Source organism: Amblyraja radiata, chromosome 22, assembly GCF_010909765.2.
Source record: "Amblyraja radiata isolate CabotCenter1 chromosome 22, sAmbRad1.1.pri, whole genome shotgun sequence".
NCBI lineage: Eukaryota > Metazoa > Chordata > Chondrichthyes > Rajiformes > Rajidae > Amblyraja > Amblyraja radiata.
The window spans coordinates 24,638,057-24,650,774 of record NC_045977.1 but is presented as its reverse complement, the minus strand read 5'-3'; the positions used below and the strand labels follow the sequence as shown (position 1 = coordinate 24,650,774).

The following is a 12,718-nucleotide window of genomic DNA, read 5'->3' as shown; positions in this document are numbered from 1 at the left end:
GCCCACCAGTCTAAAAAGCCGCTGTGTCTCCCTGTCCCTGGGATAGCAGGGGGCGATCAAATAGCACAATACCCCTCTCCCCCTCCAACTCCAGAGGAATCCGTTCCCGATGGGCCGCTACGGCGACAAGTGGCAGTTTGCCCACAGCCCGAGCTGCGCCCCCTCATCCGCCACCCCAAGAACAAGACGTACATTGCACACCATCAGCTTCTGCCCCTACGTGTTCCTCTGGAGTTGGAGCGGGGCTGGGCTGGAGTTGCTGCTGGCTGTGGGTCTCTGGGATCTCCGTGCTTGCAGTGGGCCTGGGGGTCGGTGGGCGGCGGTGGGAGCTGTGGACCTACGGACCTACCTCCGTGGAGCTAGCCAGCTTCGGAGCGTGGAGAGCTGCGGGGGCGAGCTGCTGCGACCCGACTCCGGTGGATGATGACACCGGGAGCCCGCGGGTCCCCGATGGGAGACCGTTTTGCGGGGCACCGGCAGCGGCGACTTCTCCCGCCCGAATTACGGGGTTGAGAATGACCTGGAGGGGGGCCTTACAACGTCCGGCGTGGCTGAGTGGCCGCGGACTTGCTAGCGCCCGCCGGGGGCTTTGACCTCGACTTCGGGAGAGGAATGGAGAGCAGGGGAGAGACAAGTCTTTGCCTTCCATCATAGTGAGGAGGAGACTCACTGTGATGGATGTTTATGTGAATTGCCCTCTCCCTCTGCAAATGCAAACAACCCCACTCTCCTGCAAGGGCGGTACAGTTCCCGGAGGATGGCAGGTGGCCGGAGACGTCAGGACCAACAGGAACCCGCTCCCCGATGGGCCCCTACGACGCCCCGAGCTGCGCCCCGTCATCCGCAACCCAGGTTCCTCTGTAGTTGGAGTGGGGCTGGGCTGGGCTGCTGTTGGCTGTGGGTCTCTGGGATCTCCGTGCTTGCGGTGGGCCTGGTGGTCGGTGTCCAATTGGTCCTGACGTCTCCGGTGACTGGCACGGCCGACGTGAAGACAGTGCAAAGCCCCCGCGCCGGTGCATTGGGCGGGGAGCTGGAGAGGGGAGGGAAGGGGTCACACACATGGCCGGGAAGCAGAGGGGTGTAGGTGGGGTGAAACTGAAGGGAGCGACAATCTGCACTGTGTATCGTGAGTCTACCGTGGGAACTTTTTAACTCAGCGGGCAGGCAGCAGCATATTGTCAATTATTAACCCTCCCGTGCAATATACCCTCACCTTCTCTTTTATGAATGGGGATTTAGTTCCCCTTTCTTCGAGGACCGACCGGAGGTTCCGCTGTCACCTCTGCGGGCCGCCCTCGGTGAACGTTTTCAAGGACCTTTCTTCAAGGACCGAAAAAATGGCCGCTATTCGGAGGTTTTCGTTATTTGGATCTTCGGATAAAAGGTTGTGCACCTGTACTATGATTTAGTTACCACTATTATTGATAATTTATTGCAATATTTATTGTATATTTATTTGTTGTTGCACTGATGTGTTTCTCAAGATGCAGCAAATAAGAATTTAATTGTTCTGGTCCTGCTGCATATGATTCTTGATGGCCTTTCTTAAATAAAAAATCTCATAACCTTCATTACCTTTTACTTTGTTTTACGCAAAATAAAGTGATTGAATTAATGTCCTCTAATAGGATGCTGTATTTTCATGAATACAGGAAAATGTACACATCACTCACAATTAGTGCATTCACTTCAATGATATATTGCTTGCTACCAACAACAAAATCAAAAGATTACCTGCAGCAGGTCATCGCTAAGTACCTCAGTCTTCTCAGCTCTGAAACGTAAAACACCAATGATTAGAATCACATCTGAAATCTGGAGGAAGAGTAGTAAACCCAGTTACAGGAATGTCTAAAAGTTTAAACTACCCTATCTACTTGTGGTGCCAAGTTCAATGAGCCGTGTGCTAGGATTCCAAGATCCCTCTGCACATCAATGCTGTTAAGGGTCTTTCAGGGTTTACAGCCTCTTTGATTACCCACAGCATGCTGATCCAGCACTTTGATCAACGGGCCTGTAAATGACTTCCACATGTCATCTGTGGACTTTCCCCAATAACAACTGCTCCCTAGTTCCTGCCTAATGACATTGTGATCTGCTTTGCCCCAATTTAATACATTCCCCCAACATCTAGATGTTTCCCTGTTCAAAACAATCTTAAAACTTATGGCGTTGTGATCAAAAATGCTCTTACACCATAACGCCAGTCACCTGGCCAGGCTCGTTTCCCAATATAAATTCCAGTATGGTCTACCTGGAAAATATCCAGCTTATAGAATTTTAAGGAAGCACAAGAAAGATACAAGAGTAAGGGGGTGCCCTACAGAAAATTCAATGTGGTAGAATAGGGAAAGGAAGGGAAACGGCAGTGACTGCAGATTTATGGCCTGAATCCTTGCGAGCTCCTCATTCTCTGCTGGAAATTAGCATGATGAAACAGAGGAAAGAGTTTAGGAAGAGATGAATACAAATACATGTTCAGTTAATCAGATTATTTCTGACATCCAACTGGGATTGGAGCAAGCCCACTGCTGAACATCATCTTAAATCAGCCTTGTTATAAGATACTCCCAAACATAGGAACTAAGATTAAAACCGAGTACCAATGACTTACACACTGCTTCAATGCTGCACATTATTTTAGACATGCTGAGAATAAAGATCCGTGTCGGTAATGGCGTGTGGCTCATTCCACGCATCTTTGTTCCATGCTCAGCTATTTTGCTTCATCCTGAGGCAATGTTCAAAAACAAGATAAAGGATCGAATGTCCCCAACTCAGCCATTCTTTGGAAGATCAGCCAAATTACCGCACAATTGAAGGAAGAAATTGATGAGACCGGCAAAATATTACAAAAGGAAATCCTGTGGTTGTTGAGTCTACATCCAGCATCTGTATTTTAATCATTCCTCAGAGGCCAGTTATTTGTTAATACTGGGCCCATGCAACTTGAAACAAGTTCACAGGAAATGCTCTGCTTAACGATTTGCCAAATTAATGTAGCAACAACAGATTTAAATTAGTCAGGTTGTATTTGCATTTGTGGCACACTGCATTCAGTATTAATAATTACTCTGCTCATAATTCCAGTGTTTAGCTGAATTGTTTTAATATTCATTATTCTTTCTATTTATTTCAACCCCTTATTTTAATGGAAGATTAAAAGGATGATGAAGAAATGGATACAAGAAGAGGCCTTGCTATAGTCCAGAGCTTTAGTGACACCATAAAGAGCATGGGTCTCAGTTTTGATCTTATTTCCAAAAATTAACTTCGAAATAACTTGTTGTAAACAACTTTCTTTTATGTAATTTATGACCTTGAATCGACTGGCAATGTTTAGGATTCCCATCATCAATACCCTGGTGGACACCATTGTCAAATAACTCAACTGGACCAACCTCATAACTCTTGGCTGCAAGAGAAGGTTAGAGACTGGGTATCCCGTTGAAAGTAATTCATGCCTTGATACCCAAGAGTGAGGAGTTTGATAGATAATCTTCCTTTTTCTTGGAAGACAGCAGTGCCAACAACTCTGAAGTACCTTGATATCATCTGGGACATAACACTGTGCTTTATTGGTATCCCATCCACCACCTTAAACATTAAATCCCTCTTCCACCACACTGTAGTTGCAGTATATGCCATCTGTAAAATGCACTGGGTAGTTACTCATCCAGACTGCGCCTATATCTTTTGACACCTTTGCAAGAAACAACAAGGGCAGCAGGTGGATGTGAATACCATGAGCTGCAGGACAAGTCACACACTATCACAAATGGAAAATATATCAACAGGCTTTCTTCTTTGCTGGATCAAAATCCTGGAACTTTGTATCCAACAGGTTACCAGCTTCTAAAAAGTTCAAGTTCAAGTGGGTTTATTGTCATGTGTCCCTGTATAGGACAATGAAATTCTTGCTTTGCTTCAGCACACAGAACATAGTAGGCAAAACAGATAAGTGTGTCCATATCTATATTACTAAAACTCTGTTCTTGACCGCTTTTCCCGATCTGTGCTGCGATTTCCGAGAGAACGCCGCCACCTACGGCCGTCATTTTTGGCCACCTCCCTCAGAGCCCCATTCTGCCGCATGTGTGCCGAGGATTTTTCCCCTCGATTAAATATGACCGAGATATTAATGTTTTTACATAATTCCCCATTCTTTCTGCTGCCCCCGCTGGCGGCAGGGGAGGGAGGGACTATAAAACCCGGAAGCGTCCTGCTTCAATCACTTTCTTCCCGACCACGAAGTGAAAGGGTCACAGCTCTCTGAGCTGCAGCTCTGCATTGATATGTATGTTATTCACCATGCTCTGAAATTTCTTGGCATTTTGTTGGTAAGAGTTTGTATATTTGTCTATCTTTATTGTGTTTGAACTGTGAATTGAAAATAAAAAGCATTTGTATATTTGTCTATCTATATGTGTTTGAACTGTGAATTGAAAATAAAAAGCATTTGTATATTTGTCTATCTATATTGTGTTTGAACTGTGAATTGAAAATAAAAAGCATTTGTATATTTGTCTATCTATATTGTGTTTGAACTGTGAATTGAAAATAAAAAGCATTTGCATTTGTATATTTGTCTATCTATATTGTGTTTGAACTGTGAATTGAAAATAAAAAGCATTTGTATATTTGTCTATCTATATGTGTTTGAACTGTGAATTGAAAATAAAAAGCATTTGTATATTTGTCTATCTATATTATGTTTGAACTGTGAATTGAAAATAAAAAGCATTTGTTATTGTTATAAAGCGTTTTGCAAATTTGTTTACTGTTGGGTTTTAAAATGGTTGCACCCGTTTTCAGGTAACTAAAGCATGATTTCTATTGTGTTTGAAATGGTGATGTAAATTGAAATGCATTTGTCGCAACGTTTTCAGGCGAGTAATGCGCGAAAGAAGCTTTTTATTTCGACCAGAACTGTGTTTAAATTTAAAATCGGCGCTCATTTTGTGATTTTGGCGGTTGCAAGATGGCGGCGATCGATAAGCCGACGGCAATTACGTCATTTCCGGCGATCGGGAAGCCGGCGGTGATGTCATTTCCGGTCGGAGGCAAGATGGCGGCGATGACGTCATTTCTGGTCGGAGGCAAGATGGCGCTGAAGACGGAGTGCACGAGGTGTTGAATAATTCTACAGAACTGGTAAGTGTTTGTTTGTTGCATCCACAGCGGCAATTGTGTTTCAGCTACAGACTACAACAGGATTTGAAGATTCGTTCAAATATTCGGCTGCTTTCTCTATGGTAAGTCTGTGTTTGTTGGACGTTATTTAAAAGCAGCATTTTGTTTCAGCAAAAGACTCTACAGCATGATTTGAATATTCGTTTTGCACAGTGTATTTTAGTGTTGTGTGTGTGTGTGAATATATATGTGTGTGTGTGTGAATATTTATATGTGTGTGTGTGTGTGTGTGTGAATATATATATGTGTGTGTGAATATATATATATGTGTGTGAATATATATATATGTGTGTGTGAATATATATATATGTGTGTGTGAATATATATATATGTGTGTGTGTGCGAATAGGTGTGTGTGTGTGTGATATATGTGTGTGTGTTATCTATGTGTGTTTGAATGTCGTGTGTGTGTGTGGTGTGAATGAATATGTGTGTGTGCAGTGTGTGTGTCTGTGTGAGAATGTGTGTGGTGTGTGAATATATGTGTGGTGTGTGGAATATGTGGTTGTGTGTGTGTGTGAATATATATGTGTGAATACGTGTGGAAATATATATGTGGGTGCATAGTTTGTGAATATATATGTGTGTGTGTGTGTGAAATATATGTGTGTGTTGAATATATATGTGTGTGTATGTGTGAATATTATGTGTGTTGTGTGTGTGTGAATATTATAGTGGTGTGTGAAATATATATGTGCATGTGTTTGTGAATTCTATGTGTGTTGTGAGAATATATATGTGTGTGAGAATATATATGTGTGTTTGCATGTGAATAGGGGGTTGCACGTAAGGTCACAAGGTAATAGGACTTGACGCACGGAGCCGCTCAAACCATCTGAAGACATCCGTCATTTCCAGTATATGTTATTAATGCAAGAAACGCGTACTTTCCTATCTGTTAAAAACCTCCAAAATGTTGAATTTGTGCTCTGAAAAAAATTGTGGAATTTGGGGTAAGTGTGAGAGACATGTACCCAACATTAGAATTCCAAACGTGAAATGAAATGTAGGTAAAGAGAAGCGAGAATTGAAGGGACAACAGCAGCTAAAGTGCTTGGTAAAGATTGGCTGTGCAGATATCGTAATTGAAAATATTGGAATTATCGTGTTTGCTCACTGCGTTTCATCAACAGTAAGGCGTTATTCGTGTTTTTTCTTGATTCCTTGGGTATCTAAAAATTCTCAGAAGTGATAAATCTGGCTGTAAATTTTTCTTCAGATGCGTTTTCATTTTGAACGTAAAAACCCACTTGAGAACCATGGACGATTTATTTTAAAAAAATACAGCAAGATTTATCACTTCTGAAACTTTTTAGATGCCAAAGGAATCAAGAAAAAACACAAATAATGCTTTAGAGTTGATGAAATGTAGTGAGCAAACGGCCAATGTTCGCTAAGCACTCTGTTGTCCCTTCAGCTCTCACTTCTATCTACCGTCATTTCTCCTCACTTTTGGAATTCTGAAGTAGGCTAAATGTCTCACACGCTCATCCCGATTTCCATAATTATTTGCAGCGCAAAAATGGACATTTTCGGCGGGTTTTAACGGACCCGCTACGTTCAGATTCAGATTCAACTTTAATTGTCGTTGTCAGTGTACAGTACAGAGACAACGAAATGCGGTTAGCATCTCCCTGGAAGATGGAGTTGGAAACAATGGTAAGTGCCTACCTGCAGTACATCGCGTGTAATCCATTTGGTGTAGCGTAGCAACAGTATGGGTCATGGGTCGTGACCCGACTGCCGTGAAACCTCCCTCTGTGTGTGTGTGTGTGTGTGTGTGAATATGTGTGTGTGAGTGTGTGTGTGTGTGAATATTTACGTGTGTGTGTGAATATGTGTGAGTGAATATGTGTGTGTGTGAATATGTGCTTGTGTCTATATGTATGTGTGTGTACATGTGTGTGTCTGAATATGTGTGAGTGAATATGTGTGTGCGATTATGTGTGTGTGTGTGTGTGTGTGTGTGTGTGTGTGTGAATATGAGTCTGTGTGCATATGTGTGTGAGTGCATGTGAATATGTATGTGTGTGTGTGAAATAATATAATATTTCGTAGTTCAGAGCTTATTTGTTAAGTTTAATAGTGTGATGACTGTCAGGAAGAAGCTGTTCCTCAATGTAGATGTTACAGTTTTCAGTTTACATAAGTCGGACGTGACTCCAGAAGTCGGGCATCAGTCAGTCCACAAGCTGTGAGAGTCAGTCCAAAGGCCATGAGTTAATCCCAAGGCAGTGAGTCCACAGGTCATGAGTAAATCGCTCACTGCCCCCTCTCCTCCACTGACACCTCAAGACGCTGCCCTCCGCCTGGCTATAGGATGCACCCCCTACTGAAGCCGTCCACATCCCCTGCATGAGGACACCCCACCCCCTTCTCATCAGTTCACGACAACCCCCGCCTGAAGCTGCCCTTGGCTGCACGACATTTACCACCCATAGGGCAGTGTCTTGAGGTGGGGGATGAGTCTGTGTATGTGTGTGTGATTAAGTCTGTGTGTGAGTGAGTCCGTGTGTGTGTGTATGAGTCTATGTGTGTATGAGTCTATGTGTGTATGAGTCTATGTGTGTGTGGGTCATTGAGTTTGTGTGTGCGTGAATGAGTCTGTTTGTGAATATGTGTAGAGTGTGAATATGTGTGTGTATGTGTGAGAATGTGTATGTGTGTGTGTGTGTGTGTGAATATGTGCGTGTGTACGTGTGTGTGTGTGAGTGTGTACGTGTGTGTGTCTGAATATGTGTGTGAGTGAATGTGTGTGTGTGTGTATGAATATATGTGTGTGTGTGAGTGCGTGTGAATATATATGTGTGTGTGTGAAATAATATAGTATTTCGTAGTTCAGAGCTTATTTGTTAAGTTTAATAGCGTGATGGCTGTCAGGAAGAAGCTGTTCCTCAATGTAGATGTTACCGTTTTCAGTTTACAAAAGTCGGACGTGACTCCAGAAGTCGGGCATCAGTCAGTCCACAAGCCGTGAGAGTCAGTCAGTCTAAAGGGCATGAGTCAATCCCAAGGCAGTGAGTGAGTCCACAGGTCATGAGTAAATCGCTCACTGCCCCCTCTCCTCCACTGACATGCCCCACTTCCGCCTGGCTATAGGATGCTCCCCCTACTGAAGCCGCCCTCATCCCCTGCATGAGCCCCCCCCCCCCCCCCCCCCCCATTTCTCATCAGCTCACGAGAACCCCCACCTGAAGCTGTGCCCCTCCCTTGGCTGCACGATGTTTACCACCCCCCACCCCACCCTGACAACCCCTACCTCAAAAAAATGTTTTGCACAAATCTTCAGTGTTCATTAACAACTGAAATTGTCTTTAGGCTGCTTTTTCAACATCATGTCAGGAAATGTTAGAGGTCAAGGTGATGTGGCTATTGCTGTAGTATCCTCTAGGATAGCAGCTACATTTCTGCCTGGTGGAAGAACTACACATTCTCGATTCAAGATACCCATCCAAGTGGCCGAGGATACATTGTGCAACATCGAGAAGAACTCTAAGACGGCACATTTCACGAGGCAAGTGAAAGTCATTGTTTGGGATGAATGTCCAATGATTAGGAGAGAATGCTTTGAAGTTGTGGACAGAACTCTTCCAGATGTCTTCAGCAACACCAAGCATTTTGGTGCCTCCCTGCCAGTACAGGCCTCAGTGACTGAGCTGCCAGCCCTCAATGACTGAGCTGCCAGCCCAAAAATCCATTCCGCCCACAAACTCCATACTAGCCCTCTGGAAACCAGTACCTTTGGCCCAACATGCTAGCTCAACAGAAATATGAAGGGAAATGTCAAAGGTTTCCTGAAGGATGGAACATCGCCCAAGAATGTTGTCATTAATAGCGTGCTTCGTTGAATGATGACTTCTGAGATAAATTCTCAGATTTTCCTTCTTAAAATTTGACCACTGGCTTTCTCTATATTAAAATTGTCTCTTTTTATCAACAGGAAATAGTCATCAAGAGGCAGTGAGCAGCAGAACACAACAAGACACAACAAGTAAAAACTTAATAAATCTCACCTTTAAAATTTAAATTGTTCTTATATTTTAAGAGTCATTCACATTTTAAACTTTAATAAAAACCTTTTGCACTTTTAATGCCGTGTGTTCTTCATCACAATAGAACCTAATAGGCAGGAATGGCTGCTCTGTGGGAGAGCCACTAAGAGTGCATGGGGGGGAGGTTGTTTGGAGATGCACTGAATGTGTGGGTAGGAGGGAAATGGCAAGGAGCAGAGTGGGGAGGGGGGGGGGGGGGGGGGTGAAGGTAGGTGGGGTGACTGAGTGAACTGCCAGCGTACAAGGCGTGAGTGACTGCACTGCCAGTCCACGAGCCGTGAGTTAGTGAACTGCCAGCCCACTAGCTGTAAGTGACTGAACTGCCAGCCCAATAATCCATTCAGTCCACCCTCTTCCCCCTTCTCTCTTACAGTCGGTCACCTGTTGTGGGCAGAATTTCTGGCAGTTTCTCAGCCGCCAGCCTGCCAGGTCCGAGTGATTGTACTGCCAGCCCTCAGTGACTGAGCTGCCAGCCCTCAGTGACTGAGCTGCCAGCCCTCAGTGACTGTGCTGCCAGCCCTCAGTGACTGTGCTGCCAGCCCAAAAATCCATTTGGCCCACAAATTCCATACTAGCCCTCTGGAAATCAGTACCTTTGGCCCCCAACACTCATACTAGCGCAACAGAAAGCCCCCCCCCCCCCCCCCCACCACCGGCCAGCAATATTGGAATTGGTGGAGAGGTGGAATATTGTGTTGGGTGTCCAGTCTTCCCGTGTGATGCCAGGACCCAACGGGTCCCACTTGGTCTAGTACCATAATATAAATATATACACATATGAATACATAAACTGATAAAGTGCAAATAACAGAAAATGGGTTATTAATCAGAGTTTTGTCCGAGCCAGGTTTAATAGCCTGATGGCTGTGGGGAAGTAGCTATTCCTGAACCTGGTTGTTGCAGTCTTTAGGCTCCTGTACCTTCTACCTGAAGGTAGCAGGGAGATGAGTGTGTGGTCAGGATGGTGTGGGTCTTTGATGATACTGCCAGCCTTTTTGAGGCAGCGACTGCGATAAACTGCGATAAAGTGCAGTTCATCCAGAAGAAATATCTTATTCTAGTACACCTTCACATTATTTCACTTTAAAATAATTGGCCAGCGGTACAGCAAATATTTAGGAATGCTAATGTGATGTTAGTCTTTATTACAAGGGGTATAAAGTATAAACACAGTGAAATGTTGATGCTACTTTACATATGCTGACAAGACCGCAACTGGAGAATCCACATTTAAGGATAAAATTGCATTAGAGGTAGAGCAGAAATGATTCACAAGGACGATTCCTGTGATCAAGTCACTGAGCACATCCAAGCTTACTGGAGTTGAGAATGAGTGTGACCTTATTGAAATTCTGATTGAAGCGTATTGATGGTGTGGAAACCGAGAGGATGTTGTTCCTGTTGGGGTATCTAGAATTAGGTGGCATTTTTTTCTGAATAAGGGTTGCCCATTTAGCACAGAGGTAAGGATTTCTTCTCTCAGAGACTTTTGATTTCTTTGAACATAAAACTATTAATGTGGAATCATTGACTATATTGAAAGTAAAGATTGACTGATCACCGATTGACTTCTCAACTGATTTTCAGTCTTTTTTCTTACACTTGAATGTATCCCCACTTATGGGTTGCAGAACTATATGAGCTTTCAAGACAAATCTGAAAATAAGTCACAAAAATAAAAAATAATCTGAAGTTAAATAATGTTGCGGCGCCATTACTGTTTTCAAACAGTCTGGCCGCTTCTTCTGCCTTCCAATATGCAAAAAAAAATAATCCTCTATTACCGATGATGTACCGTGGTGTCATGAAATTATGTTGGTGACTTTTCTTATTCCTTGTGTTACCCCCATTATGCTGTACTCCATTCAATGTAGGTTTTGCAAGCCCGCACTTGCAAAATTCAGAATGAATACCTTATGCATACATTCTTCAGTTCAGCTTGATGAAGCATGAATTAGAACGATCAATTAGGTAGTAACATTAATCTAGTCGGACAGGTTCAGGGACAACTGCAAATGTAAACAGTGAGCATGCTGTCTGCAAGGACAATGGAGGATAAAGGTAAATTATTCTGCAAGTTTAACACTCACAAGTTTGTTGAGTGAGCATTTAAGGATATTGATCTGGAGTTCAAAATACTAATACTCTGGTCTGACACTGGGAGGCTATTTTAAATTTCCACGACAGAGCATATCACATGTTCAGCTTTGGAAATGTACCTTTTTTTCCCCTAATTATCTTGGGTGGTAAGTTAAGAGCATGAAATAATAAAATATAAAAGCACAGTATTAACAGCAACGCAAGAACCATTATCTGAATGTTGGAGGTTAGAGACACAACGCTAAGACGTAGGTATGTTGCAAAGCCTACCTGAAGCGTCGCTGAAAATCTGTCGCTGCGGGTGTGCGCGATTTAGGCGCCGTTTAGAGGGGGGCGGGTTTAAAACGCGATTTTCTCTAGGCTGTTCAAATCGAAGATGTTCAGCCTTGTTAATTATTAACGAAAAATCGCTGGAAGACCCCGTCGCAAAAGCTATTATTAGTTTTAAAGGCGTTGGATAATAGTTATAGTAGTTTAAAAATCAATCTCTAAACCCGCGACCACCGACAGCCGTCAGGGTCCCATAGAGCAAACCACAAAAGGTATGTAGCTTATTTTTACATTAAAAAGGGCTTCTTAAGATCCCTTTATACAAAGTTTAATATTGCGAGTAGCTCATTTTGGGCCCATTATATCCCGCAGTATTTTTCTGGGCATTTGAAGGCACAAATCTACCGCAATGTGAACGTTCTAAACCAGCGCGTTCACAGGATCCCACTAGAAAGCTGATTTAAAATGGACTTTAATTTACAGCAATTGAACACTAAATTCCTTCCATTTGGCCTATAAATTAATGTAAATGAGATTTAAAAATCATGTTTTATTGTGAATTATTTATGAATATTATTTGCACACTTAGGCTATTATAAAATGTTAATCATTTATTAAGAAATGGATAGATGTTTAGATCTAGTAATTGAAGTTTGAAATTAGCTACACTTGGGTAACTAACTAATTATATGCTTTAATTTCAGGTCATCCAAGTAAGATTATTTTATATTTGTTTCAGAATGCTTCAATCTATGATAACTGAAAATTTCATTCAGTTCTCTTAATTTTTAAGAAAGTTATGGGCTTTTGACTGTCCACGATCACAGCTTTTTTGTTACGTCCATAGAAAATCAATAGGGAACAAGATGCTAATTTCCGAGTATGAAAATGGCCATAACTTTTTAAATACATGAGATATGAAAGTGAATTAGGTGTCAAATTAAACTTCTTTTTATGCTTTATCTGATGGGATAAATTACAGACTTGATTTTTTAAATCTCAAAATTTTGTACCATTGCTACTAAGACGTTTTCCCCAAAAATACCAACAGCTATTTTTAACTCAAATGTCATGTTTCAATTGTAATACAACAGAAAGAGACA

The 12,718-nt window shown here is 42.6% G+C and overlaps 1 protein-coding gene across 6 annotated transcripts in view; it reads right to left on the bottom strand.

The window, feature by feature from the left end:
• The window catches only part of arhgap17 (Rho GTPase activating protein 17), an 88,359-nt gene that overhangs the window by 49,959 nt on the left and 25,682 nt on the right, over positions 1 to 12,718 (bottom strand). For all 6 annotated transcript variants that reach the window (XM_033040745.1, XM_033040746.1, XM_033040743.1 and 3 more), the window contains exon 2: positions 1,735 to 1,774. In XM_033040745.1, coding sequence (XP_032896636.1) covers positions 1,735 to 1,774 — 40 coding nt within the window. The remainder of the gene's footprint in view (positions 1 to 1,734; positions 1,775 to 12,718) is intronic.